Below are 23,995 nucleotides of genomic sequence, written 5' to 3' on the forward strand. Positions count from 1 at the left end.
CCGAGGTGACGTCACTTCCCATAATTTGTGCTGCGGAAAATTCGAACTGCGCTCAGTGCTGTTGACCGCCAGCTTCTGCTTTGTCGACTTCCATTTTGTGCCCAGGGACAAAACGTTGACAATTATCGGCTTGATTTGTGGAAAGGTATGGGTTTGCAGATACATACATTGCCACTAGTTTGTTTAGAAATAGACACAGAATTTTGCAGTTGTCAGTTTCGCCGTTCATTCAATGGTGTGCTTTCCACTTGTCAGTCCGTATCTGGCTGTGACCCTAAGTGTACGTTCACGTTAAGTCCAGCCAGTTGATGCCAGCCAGTTGCCGTCAGCCAGTTGCTGTCAGCCAGTGTTTACGTTGGGCCCGGCAAGTTGCTGTCCAGCAAACTGCTGCCCCGTTGTCGGGATAAACATGGCGCTTTCCAGGAGGAAGAAAAGAATATTGCTGTGGTGGATTTTACAGAACAGATAATTGAAACGGAATTCTCGAAAATAATTATGGTGTTCACCCAATTCATCGGAATCGAAGTACACATGGAGAATATCATCATTTGATGCCTCAAGTGATGGATGATGCACAGAAATGTGTAGAGTACATACGAATGCGACCAGAGACTTTTCAAGATCTGCTTGACCAATGCACTGAAGATTTGAAGAAGCAGTCAACGAATTTTCACAAGCCGATTTCGGCAGCGGAGCGTTTGATTGTCACCGCCAGCCTTTTCTTTTGTGTGCGCGCGACAAAGCAAAAAGCTGGCTGGCAGGGGCTGGCAGGCCCTGGCAAGGACTGGCGGCCAGCGTGAACGCCCGTCACCAGCTTACATAGCGGGAAAGTAGACAAGGATGCCATTTGCTGGCAGCTGCAGCCGGCTGCCGTCAGCAACTGGCTGAACTTAACGTGAACGCACCCTAACAGTAACATAACCACGTTAAAAGAGAATCATCACAAACCACCGCGGTTCTGATTTTGAACCAGTAATGTGTATGAAACAAGGATGAAAGTCAAGCCCAATACAACTTCTCCAAGACAGACTTTGAAAGTATTATGAAAGAGCTGGGAACTGTAGACAGGGATGAGCTAAAGTACTTGTCAACAATTTACGGACAAATCATCGATCAAATGTACCAAAGACTAAGTTCATAGGGAAACGCTCAAAGAAGTCGATGGACAAAGGGACGTTGACAACTGTATGGAAAAAACAAACTTTATAGAAGGTGGATGAAACCAGGGGATGGCAAAGTGTACATAGGAGGCAGAAATTCCTTGACAGAAACTGAGAATGTAAAACTATAAGACTTGGAATGTTAGATAAAAAAAGGATATAATTAATAAATTATGGGAATTCTTCTCAAGGTGTAAGTTTTTGCAGGAGACTAAGACAAGTGTGTGTGTGTGTGTGTGCAGAAGACTAAGACGAGTGTGTATGTGTGCATCATGAGAGCTGCAAGTACAATATACATGTAGGAATATGTGTGCTGGGGGTGGGTGGGGGTGTATGTCTGTTGAGGGAATTGTGGGATCTGCAGAATACAGGAATGCGTTAGTGTGTGTATAATCTTGTGTGTATGTATGTGTGTGTTTTTGAAGCTGTGATATGTAACATTTGTTGCATGTCTGTTGATGAGTGTTGTGCATACATGTGTGTGCGTGTGTGTTTTATAGGATCTGCGATACATGGGAGTGTGTGTATCGTATGTGCATGCATGTGTGTGTGTTTATTTGTATTTGAGTCATTTGCCTCTGGTAACTAAAGCAGTAAAAGGGGGACCAGCTGCCCAAATTTAAAAATTATGATATAGATTAGATGTTTATATATATATATATATATATATATATATATATATATGCACACACAATTACTACACAATACTAGAATTAGGGTACTTTAAGGAAAGCAAAATAAATTTGCAAGAGAAAAAAAAATGACTGCTTTGTTAGTTTTACTGATACATGTCTTGAAAGATCACATGTACTTGAAATGTAATCAGTGTTACAGGGTGACACTAATGAATCAGGAATATCTTTAGTTTTGATGAAGTGGAAATAATTATTGGATTGCCTGTAAAGAAAGATTGTGACAAATATAATTATGTATATTACTTTATTAGCATATTTGACCCAGTCATTGTTGTATCTATGTGTTTAGGAACCCACTGATTCTTGTGACTGTAACACAGTTACACTTCTTTCACAACATTTTCTTGCTGGTAGCTGTGGAATGAAAAATTTCTCATTAACATGCTGTATACTTTCTGCTAGTCCTTTAGTAAGCATACACAATGCTAAAAAGGGTAACTATGATTTTCAAGTAAATAAATGGGTATGTGCTTGAGGTGAAAGTCACTGAAACTGTTACGCATGACACAAACACAAAGAAAAAGCAAATAAACCACTGGAAGATTATATTCACAGGTCATATATTCCAAGTCATATGCATAAATTCAGTGCAAAGAGTCCTGTTCACCCTCCACATTTCAAAGCTGTTAAAAAGAAAAAGAAAAGCTTAAATTGTCATTTCAGTTGGTACCATTATCCCCAAGGTAACATATTAGCCAGAAATATGTTACTTATGCATCACAATCTCAAAAAAAAAGTTTGCATTCGCTCAGTTTACAAAGGAAAAAAAATGTAGTGTGCTTTGTTCAATGGAGACAAGGAATCTTTGGGAATCATGAGAGAGAGAGAGAGAGGAAAATGAAAGTAGATCAAGGTATATAAGATTGAGTCTATTATACATAAAGATTAAGTCATTCATGGACACACAGGACAGTCGGTAACACGGAAAAGAATGGAAATTACAAAACTGAGAAAGGCAAAAACACGCTGCACAAGTTTAAAGAAAAAGTGATGTCCACAGAAGTCCATGTCCGAAGCATCAATGCAGGTGACATCTTGCAGAGGAATCAGGAAGGTCTGGCTTCCTTCATGGAAGACAAAGTATTTTCCTATTTATTATAGGGACTTTACCTACACTTCACAGTTCTGTGTTCCACGAATCTGAGAAATGAAAATCATGACAAACCTTACACATAGAGATCGTATCATATTTTACATATATTTCATTTTTCACAGCTTAATATTGACTGTTCAAGCATACAGACATATGTTGTATGACCAGTACAGCAAAAAGATAGTTTAAACGTTTGAAAGGAAGAATTAAGTTTCATATTCATACATGATACAAAATTTGGTGTCGAATGTACTGCAGCTGATGTTGAAATTTTTTTTTGCACACTTAATTAAGTTAATACAATTTTTACATAGAAATTGAAATACTTTCATTATATTTTAAAAATCACTGAAATAGTGTTTACCAGGTACTAGTAAACTGATGCAGCAACGCAAAAAATGACATTAAACTATTGTACACATTTCCTGCATTTCACTCAATACGAACGTGGAAGCACTAAGTTACATGTGATACGATGGTGTCCGATTTTGTGTAGCGCAATTACCTATTGTTTGTTTCTGTAATACACAGAATGATTTTCTAACGTTAACGGAAAAAGCACTTCCAATAAGCAGCAAATGACAAAAGAATATACATAAAATCTAATAAATCAGCTTCTAAACTTCCGAAACAAGAAATCAAATATCTGCGCTGCACATGGCACGAAGTGGTATTGGTCATAGCTGTCCCGATTTGATTCACTTTCGATTACTGTTTAAAAAAACATGGACAAGTCTGCCAATATTTCACATTAAAGAAGTAAAGAATTAAGAATTATGATCAAGAAACATTTTTGATAAAACTTAACTGAAGCTTCGTAACAAGCTGGTGTTGGAGATCATGTTTGCCAGTCCTGACGGGCGCAATAGCCGAATGGTTAAGGCACTGGACTTTTAATCTGAGGGTCCAGGTTCAAATCTTGGTAACGGCGTCTGGTGGATAAAGGGTTGAGGTTTTTCTGATCTCCCAGGTCAGCATATGTGCAGACCTGTTAGTGCCTGAACACTCTTCATGTGTATACACAAGCAGAAGATCTAATACGCATGTTAAAGATCCTGTAAAGTGTAATCCATGTCAGCGTTTGGTGGGTTATGGAAACCAGAACATACCCAGCATGCGCACCCCCAAAAGTGGAGTATGGCTGCCAACATGGTGGGGTAAAAACGGTCATACACGTAAAAGCCCACTTGTGTACAAATAAGTGAACGTGGGAGTTGCAGCCCACAAACACAGAAGAAGGAGAAGTTTGCCAGTCCCATTTTCTGTTGCCATTTTTTGACGGATTATTGTCATTTGAGCAACATTGCTCAAAATCTAGATGTCCAGGAGTGTTTTTCTTGATACTGCCATTTCTTGAATGTTATTTGAAATATTTTATTTTATTTCATTTTTCAAAAGTCTCAGTTTGAAGAGAAAACACATATGAAGTGGGGGTACCCCCAACAGTGACCAACACCAAATAATGACTCATTTATGATTTATTCATGATTTTATATCAGTAATATTGAGTAATAACCCTTTTTTGTGTATTTCTGTTATTATTTTTTCCCCTAGTTTATTTTATTTGTTACTTTTATTTATTTATTTGTTTATTCATGAAAATAATTTGTTCATTTATTCATCTTTTTAAAAATTGAATTTAATTCTATTTTCCCTCGACCTGACAAAGCTCATTTGGTTACGATGCTGGTCAGGCATCTGCTTAGCAGATGTGGTGAAGAATATATAAAAAATATATATATATAATATTATGGATTTGTCTGAATGCAGTGACACCTCCTTGAGCAATTAAACTGAACTGAACTTGGTTCAGAACTCTTCATCTGTCCACTCTTGCCCTGCACTGAAGACATTCTGGAACTGGTTTGTGAGAACTTTTCATGTTTGGGCCTTAAGGTCTGCAAAATGCTGTTGGTAGAGGTTCACTAGTTTCAGTGGAGCAACACGTTCTGTGGTGCTTAATCAAGGCCCAGAAGCCCATGAGTGAATGTGAACCTGATCTCCAGCCATGGCCTTGCCAGTGTAGTCCCAGATGGAGCATCTCATCATGCACTGAATAAGGCTTCACTGCCTGGATTCTCGTTTCATTTCTTCAGTGCCTTTCTGCTTCATGGACTTGTACTGACCTGTTAAACTTCAACTTGTGCCAGAATAGAGCATAAGATATTGAACAAGTTTCATTGCAAGTCCAGAAAAGAACATCAAGAAACTGCACTACCTCAGTACCTGACAACAAATGTATATGAAATTACATAATATAGGTCTGGGGTCAGGTCCAGTTAGTTCAGTGGCCAGTCACACTAGCATACTGTCAGAGCTGTAGTTTCTGCAGCTGCAGTCATGGGTTGAAGTCTGTCAACTCAGTATGCCCCCGACATCCAGTTATATCATTTATAAAGTCAAGATAAAGACTTAAAGCAAACCTTTACATAGTAAAAAGCGTCACTGGGTTCGAGTTCCAGGAACAGAGTGAGGAATCACTCAGTATGCCACCGACATCCAGTTATGTCAATAATTAAGTCCAGATAAGGACTGAAAGCAAACCTTTACATAGTAGATAGTGTCACTGGGTTAGAGTTCCAGGAACAGAGTGAGGAATCACTCAGTATGCCCCCCGACATCCAGTTATGTCAATTATTAAGTCCAGATAAGGACTGAAAGCAAACCTTTACATAGTAGATAGTGTCACTGGGTTAGAGTTCCAGGAACAGAGTGAGGAAGGAGCAGTGGAAAGGATGGATAGGGGAAGGGGCAAAATGGAAAAATGTGGAGTTTGTGAAGTTTGCTTTTTTTCTTTCTTTAAAAAATTTTTTGTTGTTGTTATTTTGTCGATTTTGCCATGTTTTTGTTGTAAAATTCTCGTTTCACTTTGGAAAGAGTGTAACCTAAAGTTTTACTGATGCAAAGCTTAAAATTTGAGGGTCATAAATTTGATTAAATGACACATTTCTGACATGTCAGGTTGTCAAAGTGACATCGTGACATACTTCATATCATGTATCTATAGAGGTGACACATGACCAGGTAACTAAATCAGTAGTGATAAATCAGTAGTGATAAAACAGTTGTTGAATTTAGGTGAGACCAGTGAAACTACATGCACATACTGTGCTGCAATGTTTTATTTTGAGAGCATAGAAATTCAAGCTCCTTTTTTGGAAGGGGTAAGGGGTTGCATTGTTTTTGTTTGTATTCAAGATGGATAATATTCATTTATGGCCTTTTTTTGTGTGTGTGTGATCAGTGAACACAAACAATTTACAGGAGTAACTCTAAACATGAACACTGTAACAATAAATGAATAATGGTCAAGCTTTCAATTGAAGATTGAAGGACAGATTTAAGAACAGTTGTAACACTTTCTGACTTTGTACTTTGTTTCTTGTTTTTCTTCAGATGACGTCGAAATCTGATTTGACATCAAGGTAAGAATATGAGAAGGAGTGGGGGTACTGTACCTTATTATTTGAATATAAGTTGTAGAATGAAATAAAAAGACAAACAGACATTAGACAATTAGTATTCATGAATAATTGTGTGTTTAGTCTTAAAGTCTTTTTTTTCTTCCTCTGAAAAACAAACGAGGGAAAATCCTAATGAAGTGAAGTCATGAAAAATAAAACAATTTATACTAGGCAACAGCAGTCAATGAGTCTGGTCACATATATTATAATATCAGTCATGCTCATGATACTGGTTGTGGTTCCGTGACTTTTTGTTGTCTTTTGATCGGTATTTTTGTTATCATGCTGCTATCTTATCCTTTCTTTATATTATTTAAAAAAAGAAGAATATTTTCCTTTAAGCCTCGATGGCGGGATTATAAAGAAGTATGCATGTTTATTCCACTTCCATCAGTAAACAAATCGGGTCTCTCTCTCTCTCTCACTCTGTCTCTCTCACTCTCTCTCTTATTCTCCCTTCTATTATTCTCCTCTTTTAATACACATGTAGTTTTATTTTGCTTTTTGATCGGTAATGTTAATATTTTAAGGTTGTGTGTGTGTGTGTGTGTGTGTGTGTGTGTGTGTGTGTGTGTGTGTGTGTGTGTGTGTGTGTGTGTGTTGTTTTCCTCCTTATTCTCCAAACAGGGATCTCTAACCCTGTTTTACTTTTTTTCTTTTATTGTTTGTACTATTGTAGTTTTTGTGTCGCGGTGTGTGGCAGATGCCAGTCAGTGTTGTCCAGGAAGAAACCCCATAACCACAGTGTCTCAGTGTTTGTTTGTCACTTTGATTTAATCTTTTATAATGCTCCCATTTTCTCTGCTATGATGATTTACTCTTCATTTATTACTATTCTTATTTTCTTCATTTATTTAGGTACTTAAGTTCTTAGGATCCCCTCAACAGAAAGAAGAATGAATACACTGTGCTCTTTAAGGCAGGCACATGACTCATTTTGGAGCTGTGAGAGGGGGAAAAGAGGAATCAAAGATTTATTCACAGCCACAGTCATAAGAATATTGAATTCTTTAGTAGATTATTAATTATGTACTGCACACATCTGGTGGTTCAGATTCAATAGATGAATTTAGATTGGCCCATTGCATGTAGTGCAGCAACAATATCTGATGTAAACATGATTCCAACTGTGATGCCGACACAGTGTGAGCAGTGAGGGGGACTCCATCAAGGTTTTTCTGCGGGTGAGACCCCCGGAGAATGGGGTGGGCGGGACCCTGCCCATTAGTGGCAGGGTGGTGGAGGTGAACAACAGTACCAACTCCGTTACATTGCTGGCCAAACCAGACCCCAAGATCTTCACCTTTGACTACGTGGCCGACTCTCTCAGCACACAGGTGAACAGTTATTGTTGTAGAGAGCTGTAGAACATGGAATTTGGGAATGGTTAGTTTGTAGACAAGGATAGTTGGTGTTGATCTTGAACAGTTTGTACTGAATTGATATGCAAATTGTGTGATTGTTACTTTGTAGATTTATGTATTGTTGTGAGAATCTTGCTTTGAATAGGGAAGCTAGGCCTAATTGCTAACACTAGTAACAGCGTGTAATTGCAAATGGTTCAAACAACAGCTATTTCCGGATATTTCACAGCACTGCTGACCAAATTCACAAACTTGCTCTCAAAATCCTAAAATCAAGGGAAGCAAGCAGTAGGACTTGAGAACTTTAACACAGTTTAAAATTGCTGATTTGATTGGATATGTTGAATAAATTGTGCACTACCAGTGCTGTGAGAATTTAAGAAATCATGTTGGTGACAGCTCAGAAGGTCAGTTTTGACAGGAATCTCCCAAACAGTGTTGTTTGTAGTTAAACCATCAGATATTTTATGCGAGTCTGTTTGTGAATGATGCTGCACAGTTACTAATGGTTATCAAAAGTATGTGGGGTGTATGTGTTGAAATGTGTGTTTGTGTGTGTGTGTGCACATGTGATCAAAACTAATAATACAACAGTCCGGTGCGATGTTCCAATAATATGTCTAATGAGTTGAAGGCCTGCTTCTGTTTTCTTTGTACACATGTACCCAAACCTATCGTTTGCAATCAGACTTGCCTGTTCGCATTTACCCTCAGGCACCCCAGCTATTTCAACTGTTGAAAAAAAACATTGAAAAGTAATTGATGAATTTTCCTACTGCAAGTGCAGCCAATTGGAGAAAGCTATTGTCTGTACGATACACATGTTGAGCTAGTCACTTCAACTGGATCGTTCACCATTAGGCCTACGTTTCTATTTTTGTTTCTCTCTCTCTCACAGCTGTGTAATACCTGGTCAGATTAAACTTTTTTTTAATACTGAAGATAATGAAGTAGATCATTTGCTAATGAAGAAAAGAGTAGAACATTGTTTATGAGAGTAATAGAGTAACAGCCGCCGTAGTGAAGTGGTTAGCGTCGCGGACTGATGGCCGGGAGGACGCGGGTTTGAATCCCAGCGGAGATGGGTTTTTTGGCCCAAGGCCGGCTCCTACCCAGAGTTGAGTGTGCTGTGAGCTTAAATGGGGAGACTGGGACCACACAGTCGAGTGTCATCCACTTCAATGATGCATCTTTGGGTGTGTTGCTCTAATTACCTGACCAACACTGCAAGTGTCTGTATCTCTCAGGCCTGGTTAACGCTGGGATATCATTATGACAGGAAGCGTAGAGTACAGGCTTGTCATGCAGTCCCAAACCAAAATGGACCTCCATAGCAACATCGTCATCATCCCCCTCCCCCTCCATCATCATCAATATAAACAAAACAGTCTCAAAGTCTGTAGCCCTTCATGCCCTGCTCTCATGGTGACCTCAGTTTCGATACCTCTCCACTTCTGTGCTTGAGGTGAGTCCTGTCAATGTCTTCAGTGTCGGCGGATTCTTGGGGGGGTTGTTGTTTGAGGGATGTGGTGGCGGTCTCCACTCTTGGAGGGACGCTCACTCAGTCTGGTTCCGCAACTAAACCATTGTTGTCATTAGTAGGAGGCTTACTAGGTGGTGTCCTAAGTACGTTGAATCAGAACAGGCACCACTGAAGACCACCGAAGTGACTCAGCAGTGCAGGGTCTCCTCAGGTGTGTGGCCTCCTGGCGACCTAACATCGATGGTTTCCTGAGGACTGCTGATGCTGGAACTGTGAAGGACGAACCTGGGTGTGGCTGTGTATGGGGGAATCTAAATGAGCGGCGTGGGAGTAATGCCACTGAAATAGCAGATGACGGGGCAGCAAAAAAAGAAAAAGAAAGAAAAAGAGTAATAAAGTATAACACTGTTGATGAAGAATAGAGTAGAACATTGTTTATGAAGACTAATAGAGTAATAAAGTAGAACATTGTTTATGAAGACTAATAGAGTAATAAAGTAGAACATTGTTTATGAAAAATAGAGTAGAACATTGTTTATGAAGATTAATAGAGTAATACAGTAGACCATTGTTTATGAAGACTAATAGAGTAATAAAGTAGAACATTATTGATGAAGAATAGAGTAAAACATTGTTTATGAAGACTAATAGAGTAATAAAGTAGAACATTATTGATGAAGAATAGAGTAGAAAATTGTTTATGAAGACTAATAGAGTAATACAGTAGAACATTGTTTATGAAGACAAATAGAGTAATAAAGTAGAACAGTATTGATGAAGAATAGAGTAAAACATTGTTTATGAAGACTAATAGAGTAATAAAGTAGACTATTGTTTATGAAGACAAATAGAGTAATAAAGTAGAACAGTATTGATGAAGAATAGAGTAAAACATTGTTTATGAAGACTAATACTGTAATAGAGTAATAAAGTAGAACATTGTTTATGAAGACTAATAGAGTAATAAAGTAGAACATTATTGATGAAGAATGGAGTAAAACATTGTTTATGAAGACTAACAGAGTAATAAAGTAGAACGTTGTTTATGAAGACTAATACTAATAGAGTAATAAAGAGGAACATTATTGATGAAGAATAGAGTAAAACATTGTTTATGAAGACTATCAGAGTAATGAAGTAGAACATTGTTTATGAAGACTAATAGAGTAATAAAGTAGAACATTGTTTATGAAGACTAATAGAGTAATAAAGTAGAACATTATTGATGAAGAATAGAGTAAAACATTGTTTATGAAGACTAACAGAGTAATGAAGTAGAACATTGTTTATGAAGACTAATAGAGTAATAAAGTAGAACATTGTTTATGAAGACTAATAGAGTAATAAAGTAGAACATTATTGATGAAGAATATTGTTTATGAAGACTAATAGATAAAGTAGAACATTGTTTATGAAGACTAATAGAATAATAAAGTAGAACATTATAAATGAAGAATAGAGTAGAACATTGTTTATGAAGACAAATAGAGTAATAAAATAGACATTACTGACGAAGAATAGAGTAAGACATTTTTGATAAACAAAAGACATTTTCCTTGTTTTGTTTTTGTTGTTGTTGTAATATATGGTTGTTGATTTTCCTGTTCATCGCCCTTTTCCTTTCACTGTTTTGTTTCAGGAGTCAGTTTTCTCAGCTGTTGGCAAGTCTCTTATAGAGAGTTGTGTTGCTGGCTACAATGGAACCATTTTTGCTTAGTGAGTACACTGCTTACACTCTTGTTCTTGTTTAATGATCTACATACACAGCTTAAGAAATAAGTTCCTGTTGTGTTGTCAGTGAAGAGACTGGTAGCATCCAGAAACCTCTTTAACATTGACCCAGAGCTGAGTCTATATTGTATGCATATGTGCGTCTCTCATTGAACACTTATTGTAATGGTCTTTTAGAACAACTCACTTCCTCTTTTTCCACCAACAGGTGGTGTGAAGATAATATCAGTATAGGGCAGCCCAGACCTGGCCCTTCACTTTCTTGTGGTGAGGAGAGGTTTCAGCCTTCAGTTCAGGCTGTCAGTGTAGGATGACCACCTTGTGAGGAAGGGTTTCAGTACAGGCTGTCAGTGTAGGATGACCACCTTGCGAAAGCTTATTAGACACGTGTGTTCAGTGTAGGATGTCCACCTTGTGGTGGAAGGTTCAGTAAGGCAGTTTCCAGTGTAGGAAGTGTCCACCTTGTGGTGAGGAAGGGTTTCAGTACAGGCTGTCAGTGTAGGATGACCACCTTGTGAGGAAGGGTTTCAGTACAGGCTGTCAGTGTAGGATGACCACCTTGCGAGTACAGGCTGTCAGTGTAGGATGTCCACCTTGTGGTGAGGAAGGGTTTCAGTGTAGGATGTCCACCTTGTGGTGAGGAAGGGTTTCAGTACAGGCTGTCAGTGTAGGATGTCACCTTGTGGTGAGGAGGTTTCAGTACAGGCTGTCAGTGTAGGATGTCCACCTTGTGGTGAGGAAGGGTTTCAGTACAGGCTGTCAGTGTAGGATGTCCACCTTGTGGTGAGGAAGGGTTTCAGTACAGGCTGTCAGTGTAGGATGTCCACCTTGTGAGGAAGGGTTTCAGTACAGGCTGTCAGTGTAGGATGTCCACCTTGTGGTGAGGAAGGGTTTCAGTACAGGCTGTCAGTGTAGGATGTCCACCTTGTGGTGAGGAAGGGTTTCAGTACAGGCTGTCAGTGTAGGATGTCCACCTTGTGAGGAAGGGTTTCAGTACAGGCTGTCAGTGTAGGATGTCCACCTTGTGAGGAAGGGCTTCAGTACAGGCTGTCAGTGTAGGATGTCCACCTTGTGAGGAAGGGTTTCAGTACAGGCTGTCAGTGTAGGATGTCCACCTTGTGAGGAAGGGTTTCAGTACAGGCTGTCAGTGTAGGATGTCCACCTTGTGGTGAGGAGGGGTTTCAGTACAGGCTGTCAGTGTAGGATGTCCACCTTGTGGTGAGGAAGGGTTTCAGTACAGACTGTCAGTGTAGGATGTCCACCTTGTGAGGAAGGGTTTCAGTACAGGCTGTCAGTGTAGGATGTCCACCTTGTGAGGAAGGGCTTCAGTACAGGCTGTCAGTGTAGGATGTCCACCTTGTGGTGAGGAAGGGCTTCAGTACAGGCTGCCAGTGTAGGATGTCCACCTTGTGAGGAAGGGCTTCAGTACAGGCTGTCAGTGTAGGATGTCCACCTTGTGGTGAGGAGGGGTTTCAGCCTTCAGTACAGGCTGTCAGTGTAGGATGTCCACCTTGTGAGGAAGGGTTTCAGTACAGGCTGTCAGTGTAGGATGTCCACCTTGTGGTGAGGAAGGGTTTCAGTACAGGCTGTCAGTGTAGGATGTCCACCTTGTGAGGAAGGGTTTCAGTACAGGTTGTCAGTGTAGGATGTCCACCTTGTGGTGAGGAAGGGTTTCAGTACAGGCTGTCAGTGTAGGATGTCCACCTTGTGAGGAAGGGCTTCAGTACAGCCTGTCGGTGTAGGATGTCCACCTTGTGGTGAGGAAGGGTTTCAGTACAGACTGTCAGTGTAGGATGTCCACCTTGTGGTGAGGAAGGGTTTCAGTACAGGCTGTCAGTGTAGGATGTCCACCTTGTGGTGAGGAAGGGTTTCAGTACAGGCTGTCAGTGTAGGATGTCCACCTTGTGAGGAAGGGTTTCAGTACAGGCTGTCAGTGTAGGATGTCCACCTTGTGGTGAGGAAGGGTTTCAGTACAGGCTGTCAGTGTAGGATGTCCACCTTGTGAGGAAGGGTTTCAGTACAGGCTGTCAGTGTAGGATGTCCACCTTGTGGTGAGGAAGGGTTTCAGTACAGGCTGTCAGTGTAGGATGTCCACCTTGTGAGGAAGGGTTTCAGTACAGGCTGTCAGTGTAGGATGTCCACCTTGTGGTGAGGAAGGGTTTCAGTACAGGCTGTCAGTGTAGGATGTCCACCTTGTGGTGAGGAAGGGTTTCAGTACAGGCTGTCAGTGTAGGATGTCCACCTTGTGGTGAGGAAGGGTTTCAGTACAGGTTGTCTGTGTAGGATGTCCACCTTGTGGTGAGGAAGGGCTTCAGTACAGGCTGTCAGTGTAGGATGCCCCCACCTGCTTGTAATAGAGGTGTGTGTGTGTGTGTTGGGGTGGGTCAGAAAAGGTTTGAGGCACCTCTGAATGCCATGAAGTGACTCAGCAGCAGTACAGGATCTCCTTAGGTCTGTGGCCTAATGGTGATGTAATCTAACATTGAGATATTTTGATGGTAGGTAAAAAATGCTGGTATTTATCAGCTGTTGATTTAAACTGTTTCACCACTTATCTTTCAGTGGCCAGACAGGGTCTGGGAAAACGTTCACCATGCTGGGTAAGTGTTGAGCACATGTGTACACATACATGTAACACATCTACACACACATGTAACGCATGTCTACACATACATGTAACACATATACACATACAGGCACAAACATGTAAGTGCATGCTCACACACACATGTATACACATACAGGCACATACATGCACTCACATTTACACATACAGGCACACATGTACACACACGTACACACACACACACACATTCAGGCACACAGTGTATGCACATAGGGCACACACACATGAATTCACAAATGGGCACAGACTTGCCCACACACACACATGCACATTCCGTTTTAAAAAAAAACAAAAAAACAACTTTATCTCTGTGTGTGCAAACACAGAATTCGGATAAGTGGACTGTGCATTTTAACACTTTGGCTGTTGATGTTGTCTTTCGGCACCCGCTAGGGAGACAGCCAATGTCGCCAAAAGGCGACCAAAACAGAGTAGGTCATTCACAAACCAACCACTCTTATTTTGGGGAGGTTTGAAAGACCATATTTTGTGCATGTGACTAAGGGAATCCCCTTCTATCGATGAATGCCATCTTTTCAGTACTTCTGTAAGTTTTTGAGTGAATTTATAGTTTTATCCGCAACTTCGATCTTTTCATTTTCCAAAATGGCTGCATCGATGAGCAGACAACGTTACTTCACAACTGAGCAAGTTATAGAGCAAGTGAGACTGCAGCCAGGCCACAAAATGAAGATTTGAGCGAAGAATTCCTGTATGATGATGAAGCAGTTTCATTGTCTGAGGGGGAGAGTGATAGTGGTGGTGACTGGGCACCAAGCCAAGTACCAAGTCACGAGCGTACGGGGCGTGGCCAGACGAGTGGAGCACGTGTTCCTGCTAAGGCCACCACATCAGCAGCTGTGAGTGACCGTGATAGTGAAGGGGAAGAGTGTGTTGCTCAAGTCGCAGTGTCTTCCATGTCGGAGACCAACAACACAGCATGGCCATGGGTCAAGCTCAACTACATGCCAACGACCAGGAGGGTGGGGACATGGTAGAACAGCTGTGCCAAGCCCTGATTTATTTCAGTGGGTGTGTTGTACCACATGGATGATCCTTACCGTCCTGCAGAATGGCTTCGAAATTTTACTAAGAAAACAGGTAAGAGTGTGTGTGTGTGTGTGCGCGTGCGTGAGTGTGTGCGTGCGTGCTTGCGTGCGTGTGTGAGTGTGTGTGTGTGTGTGTGTGTGTGTGTGTGTACTCGCACATGTATGTCACTGAGAGTGTGTGTGACTAAGATTAGGTTGCACATATTTTTTATATGGACAGAACAGAGGTGCACTGTTCATTCGCTAGTAGCACATATAAAATTATGTGTGCATTGTATCAGACAAGTGTAGAACATTGAAGAGCAAGAGCAGTATGTTTATTTACCACAAAAATATTTCATGTCATTTTTTTCTTGTGAAGATTATGGAGATACACTGTGTAAAGTAATGCCAGTGTAAAAATCTATGTTTTTAATAATAATAATAATGGTATTTATATAGTGCTGAATCTTGTGCATAGACAAATCTAAGCGCTTTCGCACCAGTCATTCTCACGCACGCATAACTCTAAAACTGGAGAAAATGAAAGACAAGGAAGAGGCAGGGAAGGGAGGCTGTTTTGGGAAGAGGTGGGTTTTAAGACCAGACTTGAAAGAGCTGAGTGTGGAGACTTGATGAAGCGAAAGAGGAAGTTCATTCCAATTGCAAGGTCCAGAGACAGAGAAAGAATGGCGGCCAACAGTCGAGAGTTTGAATCTGGGTATGCGTAAATGGAGTGGATCTGAAGCGGATTGTAGTGAGCGAGATGGAGTGTAGAGGTGAAGGCAGCCACAGAGATAGGAAGGGGCAGATTTGTGAATACATTTGTAGCATAGAGTGCTGATCTTGTACTTTTATTCGGTGTGAGACAGGGAGCCAGTGGAGATGTTGCAAAAGAGAAGTGATGTGCTGAGATCTTTTCTTTTTGAGGACGAGTCGGGCAGCAGAGTTTTGTACGTGCTGAAGGGACTGAATGGATGAAGCAGGCAAACCATACAATAGAGAGTTACAGTAGTCAAGGCGAGAGAGAATGAGAGAAACGACAAGTCTAGATGTTGCGTCAATGGACAGATATTTCCGGATGGAATTGATGCGCTGCAGTTGACAGTAGCAGGATTGACATGTTGATTGATAAATTTTTGCATGGACAGTGTGTTGTCAAGGACAACGCTGAGGTTCCTGACTGAACTGGAAAGAGGGACGGATGTATTGCCAAGTTTGATTGTGTCAGTAGTAATGGAAGAGAGTTTTTGTTTAGTTCCTATGATCATTGCTTCAGTTTTGTCCGCGTTCAATTGTAACTTATTTAGAGTCATCCAATTTTGAATATCCAGGAAGCAGTTGGATGTTTCTTACAAGAGCGACGACAGTTTTTCAGGTGTATTACTCTTCTGGAGTTGAGTGTCATCAGCATAAGAATGATGACTGACATTATGGTGGTTCATAATTTCAGTGAGAGGAGCAGTGTACAGTGTGAAGAGCACTGGGCCTAAAACAAATCCCTGTGGGACACGGTCACACCATGTTCAATTTTAACGGGTTCAGACTGGAAATTATCAACAATGACAGACTGGAATCGATCAGTGAGATAAGATTTGAACCAGTTTAGAACAGTGCCGTTGATACCAAATGTAAAATGAAGATGGGAAAGGAGGATTGAATGGTTTATCATGTCAGAGGCGGCTGACAAGTCGAGAAGAGTGAGAAGGGAGATCTGTCCTGAGTCGGACGCTAGCAGTAGGTTATTCAGGATGTGGAGGAGAGTGGTTTCGGTGCTGTGGTCAGCACGACAGGCAGACTGAAATGGGTGGATGAGATTGTTGAAACAAAGGTGATTGTTGAGCTGCTTCAGGACAGCTTTTTCAAGGAGTTTGGACAGGAATGGAAGATTAGAAACTGGTCAGTAGTTTTTCAAAATGTTTGCGTCAAGGTTGGATTTCTTCAGAAGAGGCCGGACTATTGCAGTTTTGTAAAGTGGATGGAAATGTTCCAGTGAGAATGGATGAGTTGACAATGTTGGTGATTGTGGGGAGAAGCTGTGAGACACACTGGGAAAAACCAGAGGCTGGTTTAGGATCGAGCTCACAGGATTTTATTGTCATTTCTTTCAGGATTTCATGAACTTCTGTTTCAGTCAATGGATTAAAGGAATGGAGAGGAGTGCCGTTGAATTGAGGATCAGGATGAGTAGGTTGGAAAGGCACTTGGTCTAAGATGGTACGAATATTCTGGACTTTGTCAAAAAAGAAAGAGGAGAAGACATTGGGGAGTTCAGATAAAGCATAGGCAGAAGGAAGAGGAGTCTTTTTTGCAGTACCGAGATGATTTGACATGATAGAGTTAAGAGATTTGGTGGATGTGGCATCAAGAACTTGAGAAGAAAAGAAGTTTCTCTTCGCTGATGAGATCATATGTTTGACTTTATTTATTTGTTTTCGGAAGATTTGATTGTGGACTTTCAGTTTTGTTGATCGCCATCGCCCTTCCAATTGGCGACGTTTGCGTTTTGCAAGTCGAATGTCTTGTGTGTACCACGGGGCGGAAGGTCTGTCAGGGAGCATGCGGGTAGTGGGGGGTGCATGTTCATCCAGCAGTTGAGAGAGGACAGTGTTGTAATGTGTAGAGACATTGGTGCGGGAAGAAATTTTGGAAAGGCGTTCAGCAGCTTGCTATTTATGCACTTGTTTATGAGTATAATATAATATCTTTTATTTGCAGTCTCCTTAGCTGATAATAAATCAGCTGTTATATAATTATTACTGATTGTATTTTACTTTTTTTTGTTTTTTGCTCATGTGTTTCAGGTGTCCTTGTCAACACTGACAACTTCCATCCAGTGGACTTTATGTTTTTCTTCAGCATTCCAACTCATGGCTGACCAGTCTAATCTGTATGCAGAGGAGCTGCTGTCAGGCATCACTGAACTCAGTCAACATTCAAGGCTGAATGCTGCCAAAGACGTCACTGTCCCTGAGATGAATGTATACACAGCACTTCAGATTGCGATGGGGCTGTGTTGTAAGCCTGAATTCAAGGACTACTGGCTGACATCTGGCTGCTCAGCTTACCATTTGGAACCATAATGTGCAAGAAGCCACTTGTACCAGCATCATTTATTTCTCCAAAACACAAAAATTCCATCATTCCTCTTACTTTAAAATAAAATAAAACAGGAAGTCATTTGGTTAAAAAACAAAAAAAGTTCTAGTAATTTGAAATGGGTAGGTGTAATTCCTTGCTCTTTCTTGAAAATCAGCTGGCGCCAGGGAGTGTTGCACTCAAAACTTGCTGGCGGTGAAAGGGTTAAAGTTATATTTCATGTATCCAGACAGCATATGAAATAGTGTATTACTGTTGGCATGTGTTGTCAAATTGTACAAGCCCAAAGTAGACACAGGCACACAAGGGCATGTTTCACACATAGAGGCATACATACGCTTTTGTATACATGTATACAAGCAAATCATCTTCAGTAAAAAGAAATAAGGTGTATCCTGATTGCATTGTGCACATGTGAACACACAGGTATCTTCTGCATTCGTGGACTGCAACTCCCACATTCACTCATATATATATATATATATATACATATATATATATGTAGAAGTGAATTTTTACGTGTAGGACCATTTTTACCTCGCCATGTAGGCAGCCATATCCTGTTTTCAGGGGTGGCACACAGGCATCCATACAGCATGTTGAGGTTGATGCAGGCAGACATTTGGTGCTATGGAAACAGCATTGTGACTTTGTGGTGTGTGTGTGTGTGTGCGTGTGTGTGCGTGTGCGTGTGTGTGTGTGTGTGTGTGTGACAGGCCCTTCAGAGGAGTGTGACAACTTCAAACATGAGCAGCGTGGAGTCATTCCCCGCAGCTTTGAACATCTCTTCAACCTCATCAACCGAGAGCAGGAGCTAGTAAGTAGTCTCTGACAAGATCTCTCTTTTTTGTTTTCTTTTTTTTTGTCTTAACCCTTTCACTGCCAGGAAAATAAGATTTAATTGAAATCTATTTGCCAGGGTTTTTTTCCCCAAAATTGGGTATAAATTTTCAAAAAATTCTGTGTTATTGGAGAAAGACCCATAAAAGTATATATGTCTTTGACAATACTGTCCATGCAAAAATTTTATCAGTCAGACATGTCAATCCTGCTAATGTCAGTTGTGGCGCATCAGTTCCGTCCAGAAATACCTGTCCACTGACGCAACATCTAGACTTATCGTTTTTCTCATTCTCTCTTGCCTTGACTACTGTAACTCACTATTGCTTGGTTTGCCTGCTTCATCCATTCAGTCCCATCAGCGCATACAAAACTCTGCTGCCCGACTCGTTCTCAGAAAGAAAAGATCTGAGCACATCACTCCTCTTTTGCAACATCTCCACTGGCTACTGTCTCACACAGAATAAAGTACAAGATCAGCACTCTATGTTACAAATATATTTACATATCTGCCCCTTCCTATCTCTGTGGCTGCCTTCACCTCTACACTCCATCTCGCTCTCTGTGATTAGCTTCGGATCCACTCTGTTTACGCATATCCAGATTCAAACGCTTGCCTGTTGGCCGCCATTCTTTCTTGTCTCTTGACCTTGCAACTGGAATGAACTTCCTCTTTCTCTTCATCAGCTTTCTGCACTCAGCTCTTTCAAGTCTGGTCTTAAAACCCACCTCTTCCCAAAATAGCCTCCCTTCCCTGCCTCTTCCTTGCCTTCAGTTTTTCCAGTTTTAGAGTTATGCGTGTGTGTGAATGACTGGTACGAAAGTGCTTTGATTTGTCTCTGCATAAGATTCAGCGCTATATAAAGATAATTATTATTATTATGTTTTCTGAAAGGTAAATGAATAAAGAATGCAAGACACATGATGCTTTCCCATTTTATGTATTTTTAGTGACATGCTGTTGTTTTGAAATCAGTGTTTTGTTTTTCGTCAAATTTTCAACTTGTTCATTACAAACATTAGTCAGGTAATTTTGCACTAAAATATATTTTCTGGAGAAATGGATATCTGCCACAGAAAATCATACTAGAACAACCACAATAATTTTTTTCTTTTTTTTAAAAGAGATAGATACACAATGCATTGTGACTTCTCCAAGTGATAATATGGATGTGAGGCCACGCCCCCTCAGTCTCCACGCCTTCTCCTCTTCACCCCACTCACATGGTCAACATGGTTACTTTATCCAGTTCTCATCAGAACGCGTTGGTTGAGTGCCAAGAAAATTGCTCACACTGTGTCCTGCTAATAATTTGGTCACTTTCTGTCGTCTGCTACAGCTGTACAGCCGGCATCACTCACTGGTAGTCATATCTTGGCCACTCTCTTGATTGCTCCCTTTATTTTCTATCAATTCGTCCTATAAACGTTCATCACTGTCTTCTCCTTCGAATTTACGCTTCAGCATCAGCTAAAGAAAGCAGTCTTGGTTGATTCAGTTCCCCACGATTGCATGTCTTCAGCACCGCGTCAATCTGACATTTTGTTGAGTGAGCGAGTAAAGGAGCCAGCAAACACTGCTATAGTAACCCAACCAAAACGTTCAAATAAAGGACTGCCTCATGACGTATATGGTGTTTGTGGCTATGAATAGAATCTAGACAGATTCCCCAAGCTAAAGCTACCGGTATTTTTGTCAACGAACTGAATGCAAAACAAGGAAAAGTCAAAATATTTTGATGACGAGTTATCTCGTCATTGTGGCAGCGAAGCATACATGCTTGTGATGATGAGTTATCTCGTCTTATAGGCAGTTTAGGGGTTAAAAAAGCACATCATTTTCATTGTTTCAGTTCAATGAGTCATGCGTCATAGTGTTTGTGTGTATATCACCCCCAACTTAGGCCTTTCAGGTGAGGTTACACCCCACTGAGGCCTACTATGTGATGTTACAGGTGTTATGGTGTGTGTGTGTGTGATCCCTACTGAGGACTACCAGGTGATGTTACAGGTGTTATAGTGTGTGTGTGTGTGTGTGTGTGAGATCCCTACTTAGGACTACCAGGTGATGTTACAGGTGTTATAGTGTGTGTGTGTGTGTGATCCCTACTGAGGACTACCAGGTGATGTTACAGGTGTTATAGTGTGTGTGTGTGTGGTGTGTGGTGTGTGTGTGTGTGTGTGTGATCTCCACTGAGGCCTACCAGGTGAGGTTACAGGTGTTATAGTTTGTGTGTGTGTATGTGTGTGTGTGTGATGTACCAGAGTGTGTCCCCTTATTGTTAGTCATGTCAGTGACTGCTGTGTGATAACTATGTCACTGTGATAACTGTCAGTGTGTGATAACCATGTCACTGTGTGATAACCGTGTCACTTTGATAACTGCCACTGTGTGATGACCTTGTCACTGTGATAACTGTCACTGTGTGATAACCGTGTCACTGTGATAACTGTCAGTGTGTGATAACCATGTCACTGTGATAACTGTCACTGTGTGATAACCGTGTCACTGTGTGATAACCATGTCACTGTGCGATAACCATGTCACTGTGTGATAAACTTGTCACTGTGTCATAACCTTGTCACTGTGTGATAACCATGTCACTGTGTGATAACTGTGTGATAACCTTGTCACTGTGTGATAACCCTGTCACTGTGTGATAACCATGTCACTGTGTGTCAGTTTGTGATAAGTGTCACTGTGTTATAACCTTGTCACTGTGTGTTATTGTGCGATAACTGTGTCAGTGTGTGATAACCATGTCACTGTGTGATAACCGTGTCACTGTGTGTCAGTGTGTAATAACTGTGTCAGTGTGTGATAACCGTGTCACTGTGTGATAACCGTGTCAGTGTGATAACCGTGTCACTGTGTGATAACCGTGTCACTGTGTGATCACTGTGTCGGTGTGTGATAACCATGTCACTGTGTGATAACCATGTCACTGTGTGATAACCGTGTCATTGTGTCATAATCGTGTCAGTGTGTGATAACCATGTCACTGTGTGATAACCGTGTCACTGTGTGATAACCGTGCCAGTGTGTGATAACCATGTCACTGTGTGATAACTGTGTCAGTGTGTGATAACCATGCCAGTGTGTGATAACCATGTCACTGTGTGATAACTGTGTCAGTGTGTGATAACCGTGTCAGTGTGTGATAACCATGTCACTGTGTGTCAGCGTGTGATAACTGTGTCAGTGTGTGATAACCGTGTCACTGTGTGGTAACTGTGTCAGTGTGTGATAACCATGTCACTGTGTGATAACTGTGTCAGTGTGTGATAACCATGTCTGTGTGATAACCATGTCACTGTGTGATAACCGTGTCACTGTGTGTAGCATGGGGACAGGAAGCAGTTCCTGACCAAGTGCTCCTTTCTGGAGATCTACCAGGAACAGGTGTATGACTTGCTGGACCCGGCCACTGCCAACCTGCAGCTGAGAGAGAACATAAAGAAAGGGGTGTTTGTGGACGGCCTAACAGAACAGGTGGTCACCACCCCCACTGAGGCCTACCAGGTGAGGGTACAGCTGTTTGTGTGTGTGTGTGTGTGTGTGTGTTTACTGGTTAACCACATCACAAAGACATAGTGTTACAGACTGATTCAATGATTGTTTACAGCACATACACTGAGACTGACACACAGAGACTGACTGAACACACACACGCACACACACACACACACACACACACACACACACACACACACTATGGTTTGAACGGTGCATGATCTAAATTCAGCACCTCAAAAAGTACAGACATGAAAATGTAAACTGATCAGTGAAAGCAGGAACACGTGGAAAGTTGTTGATGTCACACACCCACGTTTGCTGCCTCTGATTCCCACCAACAGCATGTTGCACATTGTTGTTGTTTTTGTTGTTGTTGTTGACTGGTTCATCATTTCTTCCATCATCAGCAACCATGGAATCATCACTGTCACTGTCGATTTCTCCGTTTTCGAGTTGAAAATCAGGATCGCCATCACCCACACGCACCTCCTCGGTATTGTCAATTTCTTCGTCATTTTCACTGTCATCCGTAACAACATCATCTTCCAAGTAAATTGTCTTCGTTTTCTCTTTCTTCATCTTCACCTTGTGAACAATTACCTTCATTGCCAGAGCCATTCTGAACAACTTCTTGAAGCACTTCTTCAAGTGACATGACCGTCCGCCTCGTCCGTTGCAACGCCATCCTTGATAGCAAAATGACTTGTCTTGAGTCCTTTGTTTCCAGTTGAGGATTCGACTGGATAACGCTAGCTAGGTCAGCATAAACTGGTCTAAAAATAGACGGATGATTGGTATGTGGAATTCCATGTGTTTTTTTCCCTCAGACCATTGACGGGCAGTCTTTGTTTCGAAACAAAGCTGGGCATGCTAATGTGCGCACCGCGTGTTCAACTATAAATGGTGCAACCACGCAGATATGTGTGAGTCGTGCCCAGCGGAGCATCGGCCTCCGTGCATATATGCGTGGTACGTTGTTATAAAGTTAAAGGAGTGGTGGTGATGTGTGTGACCAGTGTTAAGGGAGTGGTGGTGATGTGTGTTTGTGTAACCATCACCATGGTTAAAGAAGTGGTGATGTGTGTGACCATCACCATGGTTTGAGTGGTGATGTGTGTGACCATCACCATGGTTTGAGTGGTGATGTGTGTGACCATCACCATGGTTTGAGTGGTGATGTGTGTGACCATCACCATGGTTAAAGAAGTGGTGATGTGTGTGACCATCACCATGGTTAAAGGAGTGGTGATGTGTGTGACCAGTGTTAACCCTTTCGCTGCCAGGAACATAAAATTTAATTGAAATCTATTTGCCAGGGTTTTTTTCACAAAAAACGGGTATAAATTTTCCAAAAATTCTGTGCTCTTTGTTATTGGAGAAAGACCCATAAAAGTATATATTTTCTGAAAGGTAAATGAATAAAGAATACAAAACACATGCTGTTTTCCCATTTTATATATTTTTACTGACATGCTGTTGTTTTGAAATCAGTATTTTGTTTTTTGTCACATTTTCAACTTGTTCATTCCAAACATTAGTCAGGTAATTTGCACAAAAACATCATATTTTCTGGACAAATGGCTATCTGCAAACACAAAATCATACAAGAACAACCACAATATATATATGTTTTTTAAGACACAATACATTGTAACTTCTCCAAGTGATAAGATGGATGTGAGGCCAGGCCCCTCAGTCTCCACCCCCTCCTCCTCACCCCTCTCACACGGTCACTTGATTCAGTTCTCATCAGACCGCGTTGGCTGCGTGCCAAGAATATCGCTCTGCTGCTAATTCGGTCATCTTCTGTCGACTGCTGTACAGCCGGCATCACTCACTGACAGTCGCATCTTGGCCACTCTCTTGATTGCTCCCTTTATTTTCTATCAGATCGT

The 23,995-nt window shown here is 41.2% G+C and overlaps 1 protein-coding gene across 1 annotated transcript in view; it reads left to right on the top strand.

Moving 5' to 3' along the window:
• The first annotated feature begins 45 nt into the window (after positions 1–45).
• Positions 46–23,995, top strand: part of LOC143285664 (kinesin-like protein KIF15) — a 185,469-nt gene continuing 161,519 nt past the window's right edge. The window contains exons 1-7 of the mRNA XM_076593060.1: positions 46–145; positions 6,345–6,373; positions 7,557–7,749; positions 10,899–10,975; positions 13,553–13,590; positions 18,460–18,560; positions 21,927–22,106. Coding sequence (XP_076449175.1) covers positions 6,345–6,373; positions 7,557–7,749; positions 10,899–10,975; positions 13,553–13,590; positions 18,460–18,560; positions 21,927–22,106 — 618 coding nt within the window. The 5' untranslated portion in view covers positions 46–145. The remainder of the gene's footprint in view (positions 146–6,344; positions 6,374–7,556; positions 7,750–10,898; positions 10,976–13,552; positions 13,591–18,459; positions 18,561–21,926; positions 22,107–23,995) is intronic.

Source organism: Babylonia areolata, chromosome 9 (genome assembly GCF_041734735.1).
Source record: "Babylonia areolata isolate BAREFJ2019XMU chromosome 9, ASM4173473v1, whole genome shotgun sequence".
Lineage (NCBI taxonomy): Eukaryota > Metazoa > Mollusca > Gastropoda > Neogastropoda > Buccinidae > Babylonia > Babylonia areolata.